This window comes from Chinchilla lanigera, unplaced genomic scaffold (genome assembly GCF_000276665.1).
Source record: "Chinchilla lanigera isolate Chin_1 unplaced genomic scaffold, ChiLan1.0 scaffold00048, whole genome shotgun sequence".
NCBI classification, from domain to species: domain Eukaryota; kingdom Metazoa; phylum Chordata; class Mammalia; order Rodentia; family Chinchillidae; genus Chinchilla; species Chinchilla lanigera.
The window spans coordinates 5,904,314-5,920,801 of NW_004955449.1; the positions used below are offsets into that span (position 1 = coordinate 5,904,314).

Consider the following 16,488-nt stretch of genomic DNA (forward strand, 5'->3'; position numbering starts at 1 on the left):
AAAGATGATGGACATGGAAGGCAAAGAAATCTAACACCTGCATAACTGATATTCCTGAAGAAGTAAACAAATGGAAATAAGATAAACTCAAACACAGAATGGAAAAGTTTTCTTAAGAAAAAGCTAGAAAGATACATGTTTTTAAAAGAACAATTTTTAAAATTATTTCAAAAACAAATATACTATTTTAATGCCACAAATCAATAATGTTCAAAATATCTGGCTTTTGCAACTGAAAGTAGATGACAGCTTTGATTTCCTTATTCAAAGTAGGAATCGTACAATACTATCTACATTCAAGAAACAGGATCCAAAAGCATATTAACAAACTTACACATCTATCCCCTGCTTAACATCCTTAATATGTTTAAAAAAAAAAAAAGACGTAAGGACACAGTATTTTTTGTCCCTTTACTAATGCCTGTCTTTTCAAAATACTATCAGTAAAATAAATAAGGTGTGAAAGAAAGTGGGTATTCTGACTGCTTTCTCACTCACATTCTCATCTCCTCTTCCCATTCATTTCTAAGTAATTCCTTTAATTTATTAAATATGATACTCATATACTAACCAGGTTTTTTTGTATAAGCACACAGACAAATGTGTACACACACAGTATGTTTATGAACTTAACACAGAGAAGACAGTAGGTTGGGTTTGGAGTAGCCAGCAGCCATGCTTGCATTCTCCTCCACAGCAATCAACGGTCACCAGCAGAAGAGCGAATTTTGTTGTACAATCAGGGCTTACATTTTCATGCTGCAAATAATTGTTCCTTAATTAATAAAGATAGGTACATACTAGTAAACAGGAAGCATGCTAGGAATATTCTCTTTCTTTAGACCTGGATTCTAAGTAGCAAAGACACAGTACTTTCCCTTTGGTGTGATCTATCCACTCAGGTGTACTTTTCTGCATGTTTCTGTACATATACTATTCACACAGAATAAAATAAGACCACATAAACATTTGTTACGAAAGCGGTGATTACACATTTGAGTGCTGAGGATTATACCTAATACCCACTAGGTTATAGTAGTAATTGAACCAACATTCCTCCAAGATGGCATTCTAGACTGAAATTAAGGTTCTATGTCTTCTTTTGTTACACACACACCAGAGTAAGTCAATGTCTGCACTCTCATTATCTCTCTCCTGTCTCCCTTCCCTCTCCTCCCCTCATTCCCCCAAGCTGCCTCCCCACAAATCTGAACATTAGGACAAACACAAAGACTGTGTTTTAGCTCCACCTGCAAAGATAAATATAACCTGTTGTCAACATCTAACATATACCATCGTACACTATTTACTTTAGCCGTTCCTATTCAGAGCAGTGTTTGATTCTTAGTTGGGCTTTTAAAATAGGACAGTGAGAAGTTTCTAGCAGCTACATGCATCCAATATAGAAAAGTTCCAGATGACTGAAAGAGCTGAAATTCCTTAGAACTGACCTCTGAGTAAAGGATTAGACATTGGTTAGAAAATAGAATAGAAGCTGAAGGAGAGAAAGCCTAGTTTGGTTCTGCTTTTTACATGACACTTTTGTCTTGTCTTCAATTCCGAAAAAGGGGGAAACTGCTTGCCAAACACAAGAAGCTATCATTTTAAAATTGTGAAACACAAAAACTCAAATATATTTCCTTTTTTTTTTGTCTTATTAAGTCAGGGTCTCACTATGCAGTTCAGGCTGGCCTTGAGAGCACTCTGTCGCTCAGGCTGTTCTCCAACTTGCAAGGACCCTCCTGCCTCAGCCTCCCAAGTGCTGGGATTACAGGGGTACACCACCACAACTGACTTTATATTTTATTTTTTTTAAAAGGAAAAAATAATTTAAAACCATGAAGTTATCTTTGAAAATAGTAAGAACATTTGTTCCATGTTATTTATTGCATGTTTGCTACATGTTAAATATTTTTAAATTAAAGTTAGTAAAAGCTGAGTTATGAGCTCTTAGGAACTATCCTTCTAACTGGATTTACCCAGATTCACTACTGCCCAGCAAGTGTGAGTACCAGAGACCCCCCGACTCCCAGTTTGGAGAGTTCATTTACCCCAGACCCTTTAGATGTGAAGATCCAGTTAATCCTGAGCCATTGGAGGAGGTAATACACAGAAACACCAAACAGAAACCAGCTATGGAAAGGAACGGTAAGCCATGATTCTGAAGTGGTGACTAGTTGCCCTCCACCCAATCTTCCAAGACTTGACAATGTACCAAGTATGGACAGCTGGGGCAGGTGGGGACAGGTGCTGCCTCAGCCAGCCCTGTTCCTGCTTGAAGACCAACTGCTAAAGGCTGCTGAAGCCTGCCTCTGAGGGAGGCAGGCTTGGAGCAGCTGGGATTTCTAGCACTCCTCATTACACTCTAATATACCGCTAGTTCCCTGGCATGTTTATTTCAAGAGCCTCATTCTTTCAAATAAACCACAGGTCTCCAACTCTAGCAAAAGTAAGTTTCACACACTGTAAAACTCAACAAAACCATGCGTGTGAAACACACATCCAGCAAACCACTTGACTGCCTGAGCCCTTCTTAGAAATAACATCTGGCTAAAAACCACCACCTGCGTTATCTATTTTTGTTCTCTCCCCAGTCCCTTTACAGTGTCACAGGCAGCAAGTTATATACGGGTGCTTAACACAGAAAAACCAGCACACACTGGATGGAGGAAAACACAAAACTATGTTTCTTAGTGACATAGGCTCTACACACTAGACAGGAAGTAGCACACCAAGAAACTTGCCCTGGATTTGTCACACAGTGACTTCTGCTCTTCTTAGCAGCAAGCCATGATTAATGGGAAGCTCTCTGATTGCCTTTTTTATTTGAAAAACAAAACAAAACAAAAAACAGGAAATGTGGCACCTGGACAATGTGGCAAGGCCACATACCTCAGCCACCAAGGAACTCTTCCACCACCACCCTGTCCCCTTAGGAAGTGCCTCTGGCTGGTGACCAGCCTGGGTTTAGTAGGGTGAGAAATCAAGTAGGGTGACTACTGTTCCAGTTCTCCTTGGCCGATGACTGCCCTGCAGTGGCACTGCCTGTGGTTCCACAGCAGCCAGCCTCTGCCAGGCTCTGAGGGGGAGGCATAGGGAAGCAACTTCATGGCTCCAGGCCTTGATATTTTGAAGGAGGTAAGGTGGGAGGTAAGGTGATAGAGTTTTCTTCTGTTTTGTTGCTGCCAGTATTTCTCCAAAAGTGGGCCTTCACATCATCCAGGCCTACACGGTGTCTGGCAAGGGGTTCCAACGGCGGGGAGGTCCAGGGTTGAAGCAGTATCCATTAGGGTAGGAGGATTTTATCACTTCTATCACTGCTATGTTTAGAACTGGTTTCACATGGTGCTTATAAAAATCAGACCAACTCTGAGTCAGTTGTGCTGTTGTTCTAATCTTCTACAAACAACACACCCCTTTATTGCAAGCACTCAGGGCAGGTCCCTGGGCCCACCCTCCATTCCTACTGCTTCTGGTGCATGACAGACCCTATATTTTTGGTCTGTCAAATTTTAATTTTCTAAGTAAAACATCTAGGATTCTACTGAACTATGACTGAATTAAAAGACAGGCCATTCTTCTGCTAATTTGTCCTTCTGTGGTTTCATCTTTAGCTTTCTTCCTCATTTAAAAGACAATCCACCACCAATGTCATATATAATGACCCTCAAATGCCCTTTATTGATGCCTCCAAAATGGTAGATTTTTAAAATTATTTACATGGCCAGCTATTTACAAATTATATTTAAATTATGCAGAGTTGGGGAAATGCCTGTAGGTAAAAGCAGGTATAAATACTTTTGAACTCATTTGGGCAGGTCAGGTTAGCCACATTCATAGCAATGTAAGTTCAAACTTAGAGGTGCAGGTTTGTTCCTCTTAAGGAAAAAATATATGTAACTGTGTTATTTGCAGCCAAGTTAGAAGGTTTCCATCCTTGTAAGTATGATCATCTCAGTGCCACTAAATGGAATTTCTTTTTGCTAAGGATCAGATTGAGATAATCCACCCGGCTTAAAATTCTGAAAGAAATCAATGTATGTCAGGAACAAGCTTTAGTATTTCTAGAAGGCTTTTACTGGAAGAAATATTTTTGTGCTATCTAAATATTAAGGTACGGTCTCAGCAAAATACATTACATGACTAAGAGGGAGACAAGGCCCAATTCTTCAGTAAGGTGATAGAGTTGTTTTCTGTCAGTCATCACCAAGGAATCTGAATCTTGCTCAGAGAAAGAAGAAAAGTAAGGAGAGTAAAACTCAAATGGCCCTACCAAAAACCCTCACCAGTGAAAAGAGGGTCTATCACACAGTACTGAGGTGTGTCATGCATGTCATCACATAAAATTGAGGTCAATAACATCTCGTTTCTACAAATCAGAGTTCCAACAAACACTCAGAAAGTGACTGTATATACGTGTGTACTGATTTAAGTAAACCGGAAGAACTAGAATCTCTGTTCCAATGAGTCTCTACCCAACTGCTCTCTACACAATGCATGTGTTATCTTATTTAATCCTCAGCACAACTGAGTTTCAAATGGAAACTAAGCTTGGAGAGGTTAATTTGCTTCTAAACCTGTAGCTAATAAGTGCCAGGGCCATATTGCAGCTCAGGTCTTAAATCAATATAAATGTCACATTTGATGTTTGCCATTACCAGTGGTTGAATAACCAATCCATTTTCCATTAAGACTACATGCAATGAAAAAGGAACTCTAGGAGGAGACTGGGGGTGGGAGATAGACTGGGATATCTGCATAAGGATCCCCCCACTGAAAGGCAACTTTCCTATGCAACTCTGTCGGTGCAAAGCTCTTCTGCACCAACGGTGAAGAATCCAGGGATATCAGACCCAAAGGGGCACACAGCTGCCTGTCACTTGTTTAAAACTTCACCATTAAGACAAAAAAAAAAAACTGCTGGGCATGGTGGCACACGCCTGTAATCCCAGTACTCGGGAGGCTGAGGCAAGAGGATCATTGAGAGTTCGAGACCAGCCTGGGCTACAAAGTGCGCTCAAGATCAGCCTTAACTGCATAGTGAGACCCTGTCTCAAAAAAAAAAAAAAAAAAAAAAAAAAAAAAAATCAAACTTCACTATTGCCAGGTACAGTGGAAGTCAGTCCAGGCAATTTAATGAGACCCTGTTTCAAAAACAAATTTTGAAAAAGCCTGAGGACATAGCTCAGTATTAGAACACTTGCCTAGCAGGGGCTCAATCCCCAGTCCCCCACCCAAAGAAAACCCTCACTGTTAGAAATAGTTTCCTGAAAACAAATAGAAATGGGTTCCTGGTATACAATACACATCATTATGAATGCGGAGAAAAAAAAAGCTTCAACACGTTCTCCTCCCTAAATAGGCACAGAGCTGAAGAGATCACGGTGTTTCAAGGCCGTCTAACACTCTAAATATTTACTCTTCTATGGAACAAGTAAATCCTCCAGTTCCAGGATCAAATACACAAACAGGCCCTACGGCCTCCAAAAGCTGTACCCATGTCTAGCTGTGCTCCCCCTACACATGAAATTATATCACGGAACATTCTCAAGTAGGTGCTACATACCGTACCACAGTATCAATTTTATCCTACACAACATGTACTTTTAAGAAGCGGTTTTTACTGCACTCCCTTCAAACAGTTTCCCATGGAATCCTCCAGCAACAATGCAGGCACTAGTCCCCGTTTTCCAAATGAAGGCAACAAATTTCAGAAAGCCAATAAGGGACAGTACTGTATCTGGATTTAAACCCAAGTTCTATAATCTTCCTGCTATCCCATCCATGTTCCTTTTAATTCTAGCCAGGAATACACGTTCCTAATTAATTCCAATGAACACACAAAACACGAATGTAATTTAAATGCACTGGCACCATCGAGCCTACCCAAGCGCTCAAAGATATCCACACACCCTCTGAAACACAAAGCCCTTATATTCTCCTAATTTCCATAATGCCTGAATGACTGATTGCTTCTTTCTCATTTTTCCTTCACTCCAGCTATTGTATACAAACTGCCACTCTGCTTAAGTGACCAAGCCACTTCATTCTGCTTTGAAATGGTGATCTATTACAGGATCTACAGAGCCACTCAGACTAGCCGGCAGCTTTTACTCTGATACTGGCTCAACTATGTCCCTGGACAAGATTTTAGATTGTTTTCTGGAGCTCCTCCCCCACTCGAAACTCTTTGCTTGTCCTCTTCCGCGCAGACTTCCCAGTGATTTTAAGGGGTCTGCACCATGATGATTGGAAGGGAGGGAAAAGAGAAAGAAATGGGAGGAAGGGGTGAAGCAAGGAAGAAAATACACTCTCGAATCAAAGCTTCAGGACAGCAGCAATAGCTTAATAACCTGAAAAATCTCAAAAATAAGAAGTGACATTTAAGTAGACAAAGGCAAGTCACAAATGAAAGTTAGTCCTAGGTCACGCAGTGAAAGAGATCACCTAGTTCAAGAATGTATCCCTCCTGCAATTAAAAGCCATTTGTGTATTTTCAAGCCCATCCCTGCCAAAAAAAAACAAAACAGATAACAACAAACAAAAACTCATGGGCAATTCTGAGGTCATAAGAGCAAAAGTAGGAGTAGGACACAGCAAACGGCCAAGAGAAGTTCATTACAAAGGAGAAGTAAGTTCTTTCAAACAATAAAAATTTGCCCAAAAGATTTTCATAGGTGAGTTATGGAGTTTTGCACAATGACTAAACATTAGGATAAACTTCAAAAACTCCTGTTCTATGGCCTGTACCTACCAATGCTTCCAATTTGATTGCCTTTATAATATGCAGCCTTTGAGAAAATTTATCTTCAAGTATTCAAATGCTTAAATCATTTACTTACAAAATGTATGCAAAATTAAACTAAAAGAGAGGTCGAAAGGTCTTATCTGACTTTAATCTGTCCAAAGTTTCCACCTATCTGACTTTAACCTAGCCGGCTCCTCCCTTGGCTTGGGAGAATTTGATCCTATTACCCTGGTTTGCTTTAAGTGGATTGTATACTCAATTTAATCCTAGCGAATCCTCTGGCAACCATAAAATGCACTCTTAAAGACACCTGGCTCTCCTTCTTTGTATATCCCCTTTTCAGTTACTAAACTGGACTCAAGGTAAGTTGTTTGGTTCAAGTGCTTTCCAGTTAGAGACCCAGGCCATTTGAGCGCTCTCTGAATCGTAAACCCTCTGTCTCTCCCTTCCCAGACACCTTTGCCAGACGATTCTTAAAAAAAAGGTCTCTCCTAGTTCTGAAGAGAATTACGTTGTTTTTTTTAAATAGTCCTTGAGGCAACTGAGATTAAGAGGAAAGGAGTGTTTGTTCCACCGAGAAAAACAACAAGCCTAGCAAAGGAAGATAATTATTTCTAGTAAACTTTTTGTTGTCAGTGAACTTGACTATTGTGAAGACTACTGCTAAAAACTTGGGTGCACAAATATCGTTTTGAGAGCCTGATTTCAGTTCTTTAAGGCATATGATCACAGATAGAATTGCCATACTGTATTATATGGCAATTCTACTTTTAATTTTCTGAGGGCCCTACGTGCTGTTTTCCACAGCAGCTATCCCATCCTATCTTGCCACCTGCAACGCATGAGGAGTCCAATTTGTCTTCATCCTGGCTGACACTTCTCATTTTCCGTTTGGTTGGTTGGTTCACTTTGAGGCAACCATCCTAGTGGGCATGACGTGGTGGTTCACTGTGGTTTTGATTTGTATTTTCCTAGTTTGGGAAAACAATATAAAAGAGAGTAGGTTCTAATCCTGAATTTCCATTCATAAAAATCTCCTTTCCCTGTAGTGCTGGGGATGAAACTCAAGCCCTTGCTGCGCATGGTGGCACATGCCTGTAATCCCAGCACTCGGGAGACTGAGGCAGGAGGACCCTTACGAGTTCGAGACCAGCCTGGGCTACAAAGTGAGCTCAAGGCCAGCCTGAACTGCATAGCGAGACCTTGTCTCAAAAAAAAAAAAAAAAAAAACCTCAAGCCTTTGCGCATGCTAAGCAGGTGTTCTACCACTGAGCTACACCTCCAGCCTCAAAAACATTCATTCTTTTTTTTTTTTAATTTTAAAAATAAAAGGAGGAAAACATTAACAGACAGACAACATTTTAAAACATTCATTCTTGATGCGTCTGTCTTCCTCCCTGCCTGACTCTCTTTAAACTAACTCAATGCCTTCACATGGTGTTACATCCCCAACCATTTTTTAATGTTTTATTTTTGAGACAAGGTCACAATTGAGTTGCTACTTTGCCCTGGCTTGTATCAAACTTGTGATCCTCCTACCTCAGCCTTCCAGCTTACTATAATCACAGGTGTGCACCACAGCCAGCTTGTGCTACACTTTGCATAATAAAAGTCTGCATAGCATTTTCTTCATCCTCTTGAATGTATCTCTCCCACAAGGGAGACACTGAAAAGCTTCCTTCCTAATGATAGGGACTGGCTTGTGGGGAAAGGCAGGAGGCAGAAAGAAATGAAAGAATATAAATACGTGAACTGAGAAACAGACAAAGATACAACCATTCTGCAATTACAAAGTAAAGCAGGAAGAAGGAAATAAATGAGAAGGCCATCACTTTCCTAAAAAAATAAATACTATAAGGATAAACCCTCTTGTCAAAAAGAAAGATTTCTGTTTCTTTTTTCTAAGAATATTTTTGATTTATATCTTGTTCTCTGAGTTACTATTATGAAGGTAATGATACACAGTGTAATAACTATTGCTATCTTATTATTTGATTGTGAAATTTTATTTTTTTATAAAATAAAAAATAAGATAAATCCTTGCTTCATCTAAATAGAAAAATATAAATTTATTCAGAGAATGTGAAATACAAGTGATTAATAAATATTTTAAGTAAGTTCAATCATGAGTAATATAGAAACAGAACCATATTATAATAATAACTTTTTTTCAACTCTCAGAGAAAAATTTCCTTAATGATAATCTGCATTCTGATCAGAATTTGCAAATGGGTGTAGGCTTGTTTGTTAGAGAACTATCCGGTAACTTGTACCTACCAAGACCATTAGAATATTTATCCTTTGTGGCTCAAAAATACCACTTCTAGAAAATATTCTGTTAGTCATTTTTCTATCACTGAAACAAAATACCTACATAAACACAAACAGTTTAAGAAGGAAAGGTTGATTTTGGTTCATGGTTTCAAAGGTATCAGTCCATGGGAGGTTGGTTCCATTGCTTTAAGCCTATAGTGAGCCAGAAAACATCATGGTAGAAGGGCATCGCAAGTAAACTGCTCACCTCAGTAGCCAGGAAGCTGAGGGAGGGAAAGAGCCTGTGCTAACTGATGTCTTCCATTTTTGTTCCATTTGGGCTCCCATCCTATTGGACGGTGCTGCCACATTCTGGGTGAGTATCTCCCATTGGCTTGCTGTGCCGCGTGCCAGTCTTCTCCAGAAGCACCCTCACAGACACATCCAGAAGTGTGCTTTATTAATTTCCTAGGCATTTCTTAATTCAATCAAGTTGTCTATCAAGATTAACCATCACATGTTCCTTAGGAAATGAACAGAAATTAATAGATGTATATACATAAACAGCCCAAATGTCCAACAAAATTATGGGAACTGAGTAGGTGAAATATGGTGTATGCATAGTGTAGAATAGTGGTGGTGAACCTGTGGTGAATATGATGCAGCAGCCTGCTTGTATCACTGAGAGCTCTAAAAGGTTCTCCATCACTGGTGTAGAACACTGCAGTGAGTGAAAATATTTTTGAGTCAGTTTAATTACATCTAAAATGTTTGGACTATATCATTAAGTGGAAAAGGCTGCATATAAACACTATATATATTCATGATATTTGCTTTGAACTAGGAGATCACCAAAATTATGAGATCAAGAAACATAGCTCAAAGTGTCTGCATTTTAAGCTATATAAAATTATGTTCATTTCTTAAGTTCTCAATCCTTAGTTTCATCTGTAAAATTGAGTAAAAATTAGTATCTATCTCATAGGACAAGAGAAAGGATAAAATGAAATAAACCAAGCAGAGTAATAAACTCATTAGAGAATATTAGTTCCTATTATTTCCAAATTTTAGAAAGTTACTCACTTAAAATGTCAATTTTTACAGTAGTCAAACATAAAACAGAATAAGTAATGAATACCAGGTCACAGTGATTGATGAAGTATCCACAACCTTATAACAAGAGACCCCCAAAATACATTCTGAGAATCACCATATTGTGTTCAATTGTGCTATTGTGTAAGTATTTAAAGCAGATAGTAAAGATTACGATATCAGGAAAGAGTGACCTGAAAAAAGCTTATGAAATCAGTGTGAACAGTGGGGAGAAAGAAATCAAAGAAAAAACATTTTAGCAATGAAATTTCTCAGGACATCTCTAACACAGAATGATGGTCATAGCACACAAGGCATTCTCTTTTAAGTCTTTAAAAAAAAAAGAAAGAAAAACAATTCCTAAAAACATTAAGTGGCACAACTATTACTATCAAATAAAATCTGGAAACCCAGTATCCTGACTCAGAGGGTCAAAGGAAGATAAGCAATATATATATATATATATATAAATTTTGAGAATTGTACCTTTATAAGAAATTAATACTAAATAGTGTGAGAAAATCTGGATTTGTGTAGTGATGGAAAAAGAAATTTAAGTGTATTTAATAAACATTTAAATTCTCAAAGTACAACGTACTTAGATTCTAGCACTGGCCATCAAGGTTTAATGAAGTGAGTAAAATACTTGAGGACTCCTCTAACATAGCCCTGAGACTGGTGCGTTGATGGAAGAAATTAACCTGAAACTCCTTTCTCTTCCACTGCTACCAACTCTTCCCCATCACAGAAGAAAAACCACTTCAGAAGGGCCTTAGGACTGGCAGTCTAGGAGAAAACTACCTAACCTTGCTCATAGGGATCAGATATCCTCAAGGAAAAGTCCTAAATGAACTCAGGATGTTAATTTCCTATTGTGGGACGTCATTAAATCATTCATCATAAAGTTGTCTTGCCGTCCTCTTCCACCATAGTAAGGCATTGTTCATTAAAGGCAGAGTTATGCCCTTTAATCGCAAAGCAATCTATTACAAATATTTACACTATCATACCCTTCAGCTGCAAAACTTTTATTTTGCTACACAAAAAAGTCGTACTAAAATTCTGCGAAGAATACCACCCCTTTCATTTTAGGTTGTTTTCCAACAAGGCATCTGCTGTAATCCATTTTTTAGCCCAGCCAGAAACTGTAGGAGGCAACCTATTCCTTTGTGGATCCAACTATTGTCCCTTAAACCAGTCTCTAGCAAAGCAGCTGTCCACAGCTTTAATCTGAGTCTCGCCAACACTTAATAATCTGATAACATTTACAAAGATTAATATACTAATTGCATGAGAAAGTCACATCTGTTTGCAAATTGTGCCAAACACTTTTGAAATATATGTGAGAATAATGGTATCTTTATTATATTATAGAACACCTTTCAGAAATAGATTTCACCTGATAACCCCTCTTGCCCCATCCCTGTCCCCTTCTCTCTTCCTCCTTCTCTGTCCTCCTTTCCCTCCCCCTCAAAGATAGGAGGTAAATCAGAAAAAGCCCACTGACCAGACATTCCCTTTGGTTCCTTCAAGGTCTGGGTATAGCAGATCATTCTGGAGTTGAATGCCCAAGGCTGGACCTGTGTCAACCCCTTGAAATACTTCTCCTCACACAGCTTCACATTTTGAGAGTCACCCTGTCAGGAAAGAACTATTCACTCCCTAACCAGTCAGGTGTCAGGCCTACTTTGGGTTCCGTCAAAAAGCGGTCGGAAGAAGGGAAGCAATTGCTTTCTTTGAAGGATCTTTAAGGTTGGTTATTCTGAAATACTGTAACTGTTTGGAGCACATATGATAACCCAAATGATTCTTTTGACTCAAAACACTTTTTAAAATACTAAAAACAAAACCATTGATTAGTATGTTTCTATGAAGAAAAAAATCTCTTCATTCTGAGAGAGTTTGCTTCTGCCAGCCAAAACATGATATTTAACCTGCTTCACAGTCTCACGAGATAGTAATTAGTAAGCTTGAAATACCCAGGACCCACAGGAATTCAGGGAATTGGGAGAGAAAACAACCTTAGATTATGATCGCCATTTGATTCCTGTATAAATGAGAAAATAAGCAGAGATAAATGAGCAGGCTGCCCCAACATAAGGTAAGTTTTCACTCGAACTTGAGCTTTCTGATTCCCAATCAGTACTTTTTGCATCACTCTCTTCAAAGTCCATCAAGAGTTACCTTTGATAACAATCACATAAAGGACTTTTCTTCCCAAGCAGGGATTCAACAGAATTTTAATTCCCCACATAGGAATACCACAGTCAAACATCTTTTTGGAAAAGTGAAGTTGGAGGAAGCATTTATTATACAAATGCTAAGAATGGCTTACTGAGGCTAAACAAACATTAAATCAAAAAATTAAATGGACGCTAATGATACATGATTAAATAATATTTGGTACTCTGTCACCAAGTCAACAGCATAATAATATAATATAATATACTACAATTTTCATGCTAAGAGAAACCACCTAGTTTTTTTTTAAAACGCCAGCTATCTTATTGTCAATCAAGAGGTATCTATAGCAGTCCCTACCCAGAGGCAAGTGTAGGGTAAAGGCTATGCTAAAAGCCACCAAGAATTAAGGTGTGCTGTGTACATGCACCACCTTCCCAAAATGAATGCAATCATTTGCACTGCAAACATGTACTAATACAAATACAGATGACTGAAAGAAAGTAAAAATCACTAAGACTCGGGCTATTCACTGACTGAGCCACGAAAGTCAGTGACCTTAGGCTGCTCCGTTTTTAACCAGCCATGCTAGGCGCCCACATTGTTGTCCATATGCTGCTGTAAGTGGCATGTTCTGGCCACTAGTGCCTCTGCTGTCAACACCTCAACAGCAGGAGTGAAAACGAAAAGACAAGGCTGTTCCACTGGCAAAGCCCAACTACGGAACTCATTAGTATTTTTCTGCATAGAGAAAAACATACAAGACTGGAGAGAAGGCATTCAAATCTACAATTCTAGCCTCAACAAAGGCATTACTGGCCTCACTTAATGGAAAATGAAGATCTTTGATAAGCACATTATTTCTCAATATGTTCTCAGCTTTGAAATAAATGACAAGAGCAGCATCAAATAAAATTTTGAGGGAATTATTCCTGTTACAAAAGCATCTCATTTTACAGAGAGATTCACAGCATGCATGTTTAAATAATGTTGACTGTTATAGAACGAGGCAAAAGAAAATGATTTGTGCTCATACTCAAAGCACTGTAAGTGAGCTGTATCTCTTTTTAATAACAATACTGGCTGGTGCAGCTACACCGACCTGGGACCATGATGAATACTACTGAGGGGAGGCCACAATCTGGATCCTAGAACGTGTCATCTAGGTTTGAGAAGAGAAACATGCAGAGTTTCTAACAACCATAGCCTGAGATTTTCAGAGAATCGAGAGTCTGAATGGTTAAAAATAGAGTTATGACTACTGTGGGAAGAAACCATACAGACACTCTTCTGAAAGCCAGGAGCTCCCTATGGCATATGTGCCTTATTAGATTATTATTCCAAACATTAATCATCAACTTTCATTTTCCATACAAGCCATTAAATCTCTTTTACTTGGATCAACAGCCTGAAAGAAACCAATTCTCTACATACCAATGTGAGGCATCTGCTATACCTAAGAGTTGAGATCAGCAAGTCAACTCGTAGGATCATGCAAAGGAAGAAAAATGAACTTCCAGTCTTCAACTACTACATCAGTGTTGTTTTGTTTTGCTTTGTTTTGCTTTGCTTTGCTTTTTGTTTTTTTGTTAAGGCGGAGAGACTATAAAGCCACCGCCGTTCTTACAATTTTTTTTTTCCAACCCAGTGAACAGGCCAGACATCAGTATGGGGAGGAACGCCAGTAAAATGCAGCACACTGCACAGAGTTCTCCAGCTACCTTGCTTTTTGAATTCTACAGCAGTCCTTCAAAAGATAAAGACCAAAGAATGCCTTCAAATGCATTAGTGACCTGAAGGTGAATCCAGCCAGAATGTATCAGGCGACTTATCAGGTATCATTCAGCACGTGATCTGTGCTACAACATGTTAACGCAGCACAGCCTGCTCTTCCTAAGAGAGCACTTGTCTTTGGAGAGACTGCAAGATGAGACAAGACTTCCTATTTTCAGTAAGTAAACATTTGTTCTAGAGCAACTCTAAACCTGCACACACACCCACTTTTTCACTGTGTCAGCGCTGGACAGGATCAATGACATATTTGTATTGGATCGCAGTCATTTTAAGATGGGTCTTTTCGTCTGTTCCTTTGTGCACGTCCATTTCAGTAGTTCAGCTGAGGCTCTTCTGCAACAGTACTGTCCACTGAAAAATACACCTTCCTTAGACAAAGAGTACGTTTTGTCCCCACTAGCTTTGTTGCTATTTCCAGCAGCAAATGATACAAAAGATACAATCTGCCATCTCCAATAGTAATAGTAAGCAGCAACAAGAGGAGCTGGGAGACAGAAGCGAGGTGGAGGGGAAGTGTTCTTTCGTGGGTGTTGTTTTTCGGTGCTAGGGATCGAACTCAGGGCCCGACAAGTGCCAGGCAGCCGCTCTACTACTGAGCTGCACCCTCAAGCCTGGGAGTGGGAACTTGTGATCTAAGAAATTCTGCCTTTCCTGATGAATGTGGAGCAGGGAGAAAAAAGGGGAAGGTGACGTTTTCAGTTAAGAAAAAGACAGAAGTGTGTAATGCTGTGTTGATTTTGTTTCAATACCGAAGCACCGGAGAACGCACAGTAGGCAAAATCTAGTTTAGACTAATGCTGGTTCAGTGAGTGACCCGTTTCTTCGTGATACAGTGGAGATATCTAACCACACTGAGGAATGAAACCAAAAATTAAAGGACAATTCTCTAAATCATTTTAAGTGTGTTCGGGCACCCAAAATAAGTTTGTGATTATTCACAGGGCACAACTACCGATTTCGTACGAGCATTTTGCAGGATGTGCACCCACCCTAACCTCACCTCTTTTAAAGAAACCGCTAATGACATGAGGGCTACTGGCAACTATTTCCCAAGACTGCGGGTTTGACATTCAGAGTGACAGATGGAAACCGAAAAGCAGCGAAGTCCCCGGTGAATTCTTCTGCGGCACAGTCCCAACAATCCCGCCACCGGGGTGTAGAGAGCAGAAGCATGCGCCGCTGCTCCTTCCTCCGGCCGGTCCCGGTCCCGAACGCTCCCGCGGTCAGGTGGTGGCGGCGAGCCCCGGCGGGAAGCCCGGCCCGGGAGCGCAGAATGCGGCGCCGACGGAGAGACAGGCTGAGCCCGCCGGGTGCCGCGCGTCCCGGGGCCGCCGCTCACCTTTGTTCGCCCGCCCTCTCGGCGTGGAGCGCAGGGCCGGCTAGGGAGGACTGCGGGGGCGACCCTGACGCCCGGCGCACTGGGGGCAGCGGGGTCAGCAGCCCCTCCCCGAACAAAGGTTGAGAGTAGCGAGCGCGAGCGCGGGGGTCGCGGGGGCGTGCGCCAGAGAGCACGCGAATGTGCGTGTGCGCAGGAGTATGTGTGTGTGTGTGTGTGTGTGTGTGTGTGTGTGTGTGCGCGCGCGCGCGCAGGGGGAGGGGAGGTGCTCCCGTCCTTCTTACCTCTCGAAGATGAGCCGCACCATGAAGATGCAGAAGGCCAGCGGGAAGGCGAGGTAGAGGTCCTCCGCCTGCGGGAAGGTGGCTTCCTCGGTGTTCTTCAGGTCCGCCCAGGTGACATTGTGCGGAAGCCAAAACCTCTCGTTCCAGAACCAGGCTAAGATCCCTGCCATCTTGCTTTGTCCACTCCTGTCCTGTGGCTCCCGAGGCCCGCCGAGCTCTCCTCTGCGCAGGGCGCCGGGGATGCGCGCCTGGCTGGCCCCCAAGCCTGTGCCGCCGCCGCTCGCGCCAGCCGCTGCCGCTTCCTCGGCGCCCGCTGCTCTCGAAGGCTCGCGGCGAACCCCGGTTCTCTCCTCCCTCTGGCCGCGCTGAGAAAGGGGCCGCCTCGCCTGTCACATGGCAGCCCAGGCCGCTCGCCCTGATTGGCTCGTCCCCGCGTCAAGCAGCCAGGCACACGCGGCCGGCTCCCCAGCGCCGGAGGGCAGGGCGCAGCCGTGTGCCCCAGGCGCAGGGCCGTGGCTCTGGCTCCAGAGGGTGTACCCGCCCCTCTGCTCTCTCGCCTAGCTCCGAAGGCAGAGACCTGGAGTGGGCTCCCAAATTCCGCCCCAGCCCCCAAGTTTGCTCGCACATGCTCAGAATGCAGGCTTCTGCCCCACCGGAGTTTAAGCGCTCTCATCCGCTTCCAATGCTCTGGGGCAGTGGGGTCAGGGGCCACGGCTGAGCTTCAGAACCAGCACCGTGCTGAGAGTCGACAGCAAAAGAAGTAGGGGGCGCAGAGGCCAAGGAGCAAGAAGTAGAAGGAA

The 16,488-nt window shown here is 41.6% G+C and overlaps 1 protein-coding gene across 2 annotated transcripts in view; it reads right to left on the bottom strand.

The window, feature by feature from the left end:
* Window positions 1-16,064, bottom strand: part of Cers6 (ceramide synthase 6) — a 283,700-nt gene extending 267,636 nt beyond the window's left edge. For both annotated transcript variants that reach the window (XM_013518781.1, XM_005393276.2), the window contains exon 1: window positions 15,689-16,064. In XM_013518781.1, the coding sequence (XP_013374235.1) occupies window positions 15,689-15,858 (170 nt within the window). In that variant the 5' untranslated portion in view covers window positions 15,859-16,064. The remainder of the gene's footprint in view (window positions 1-15,688) is intronic.
* Window positions 16,065-16,488: the final 424 nt, after the last annotated feature.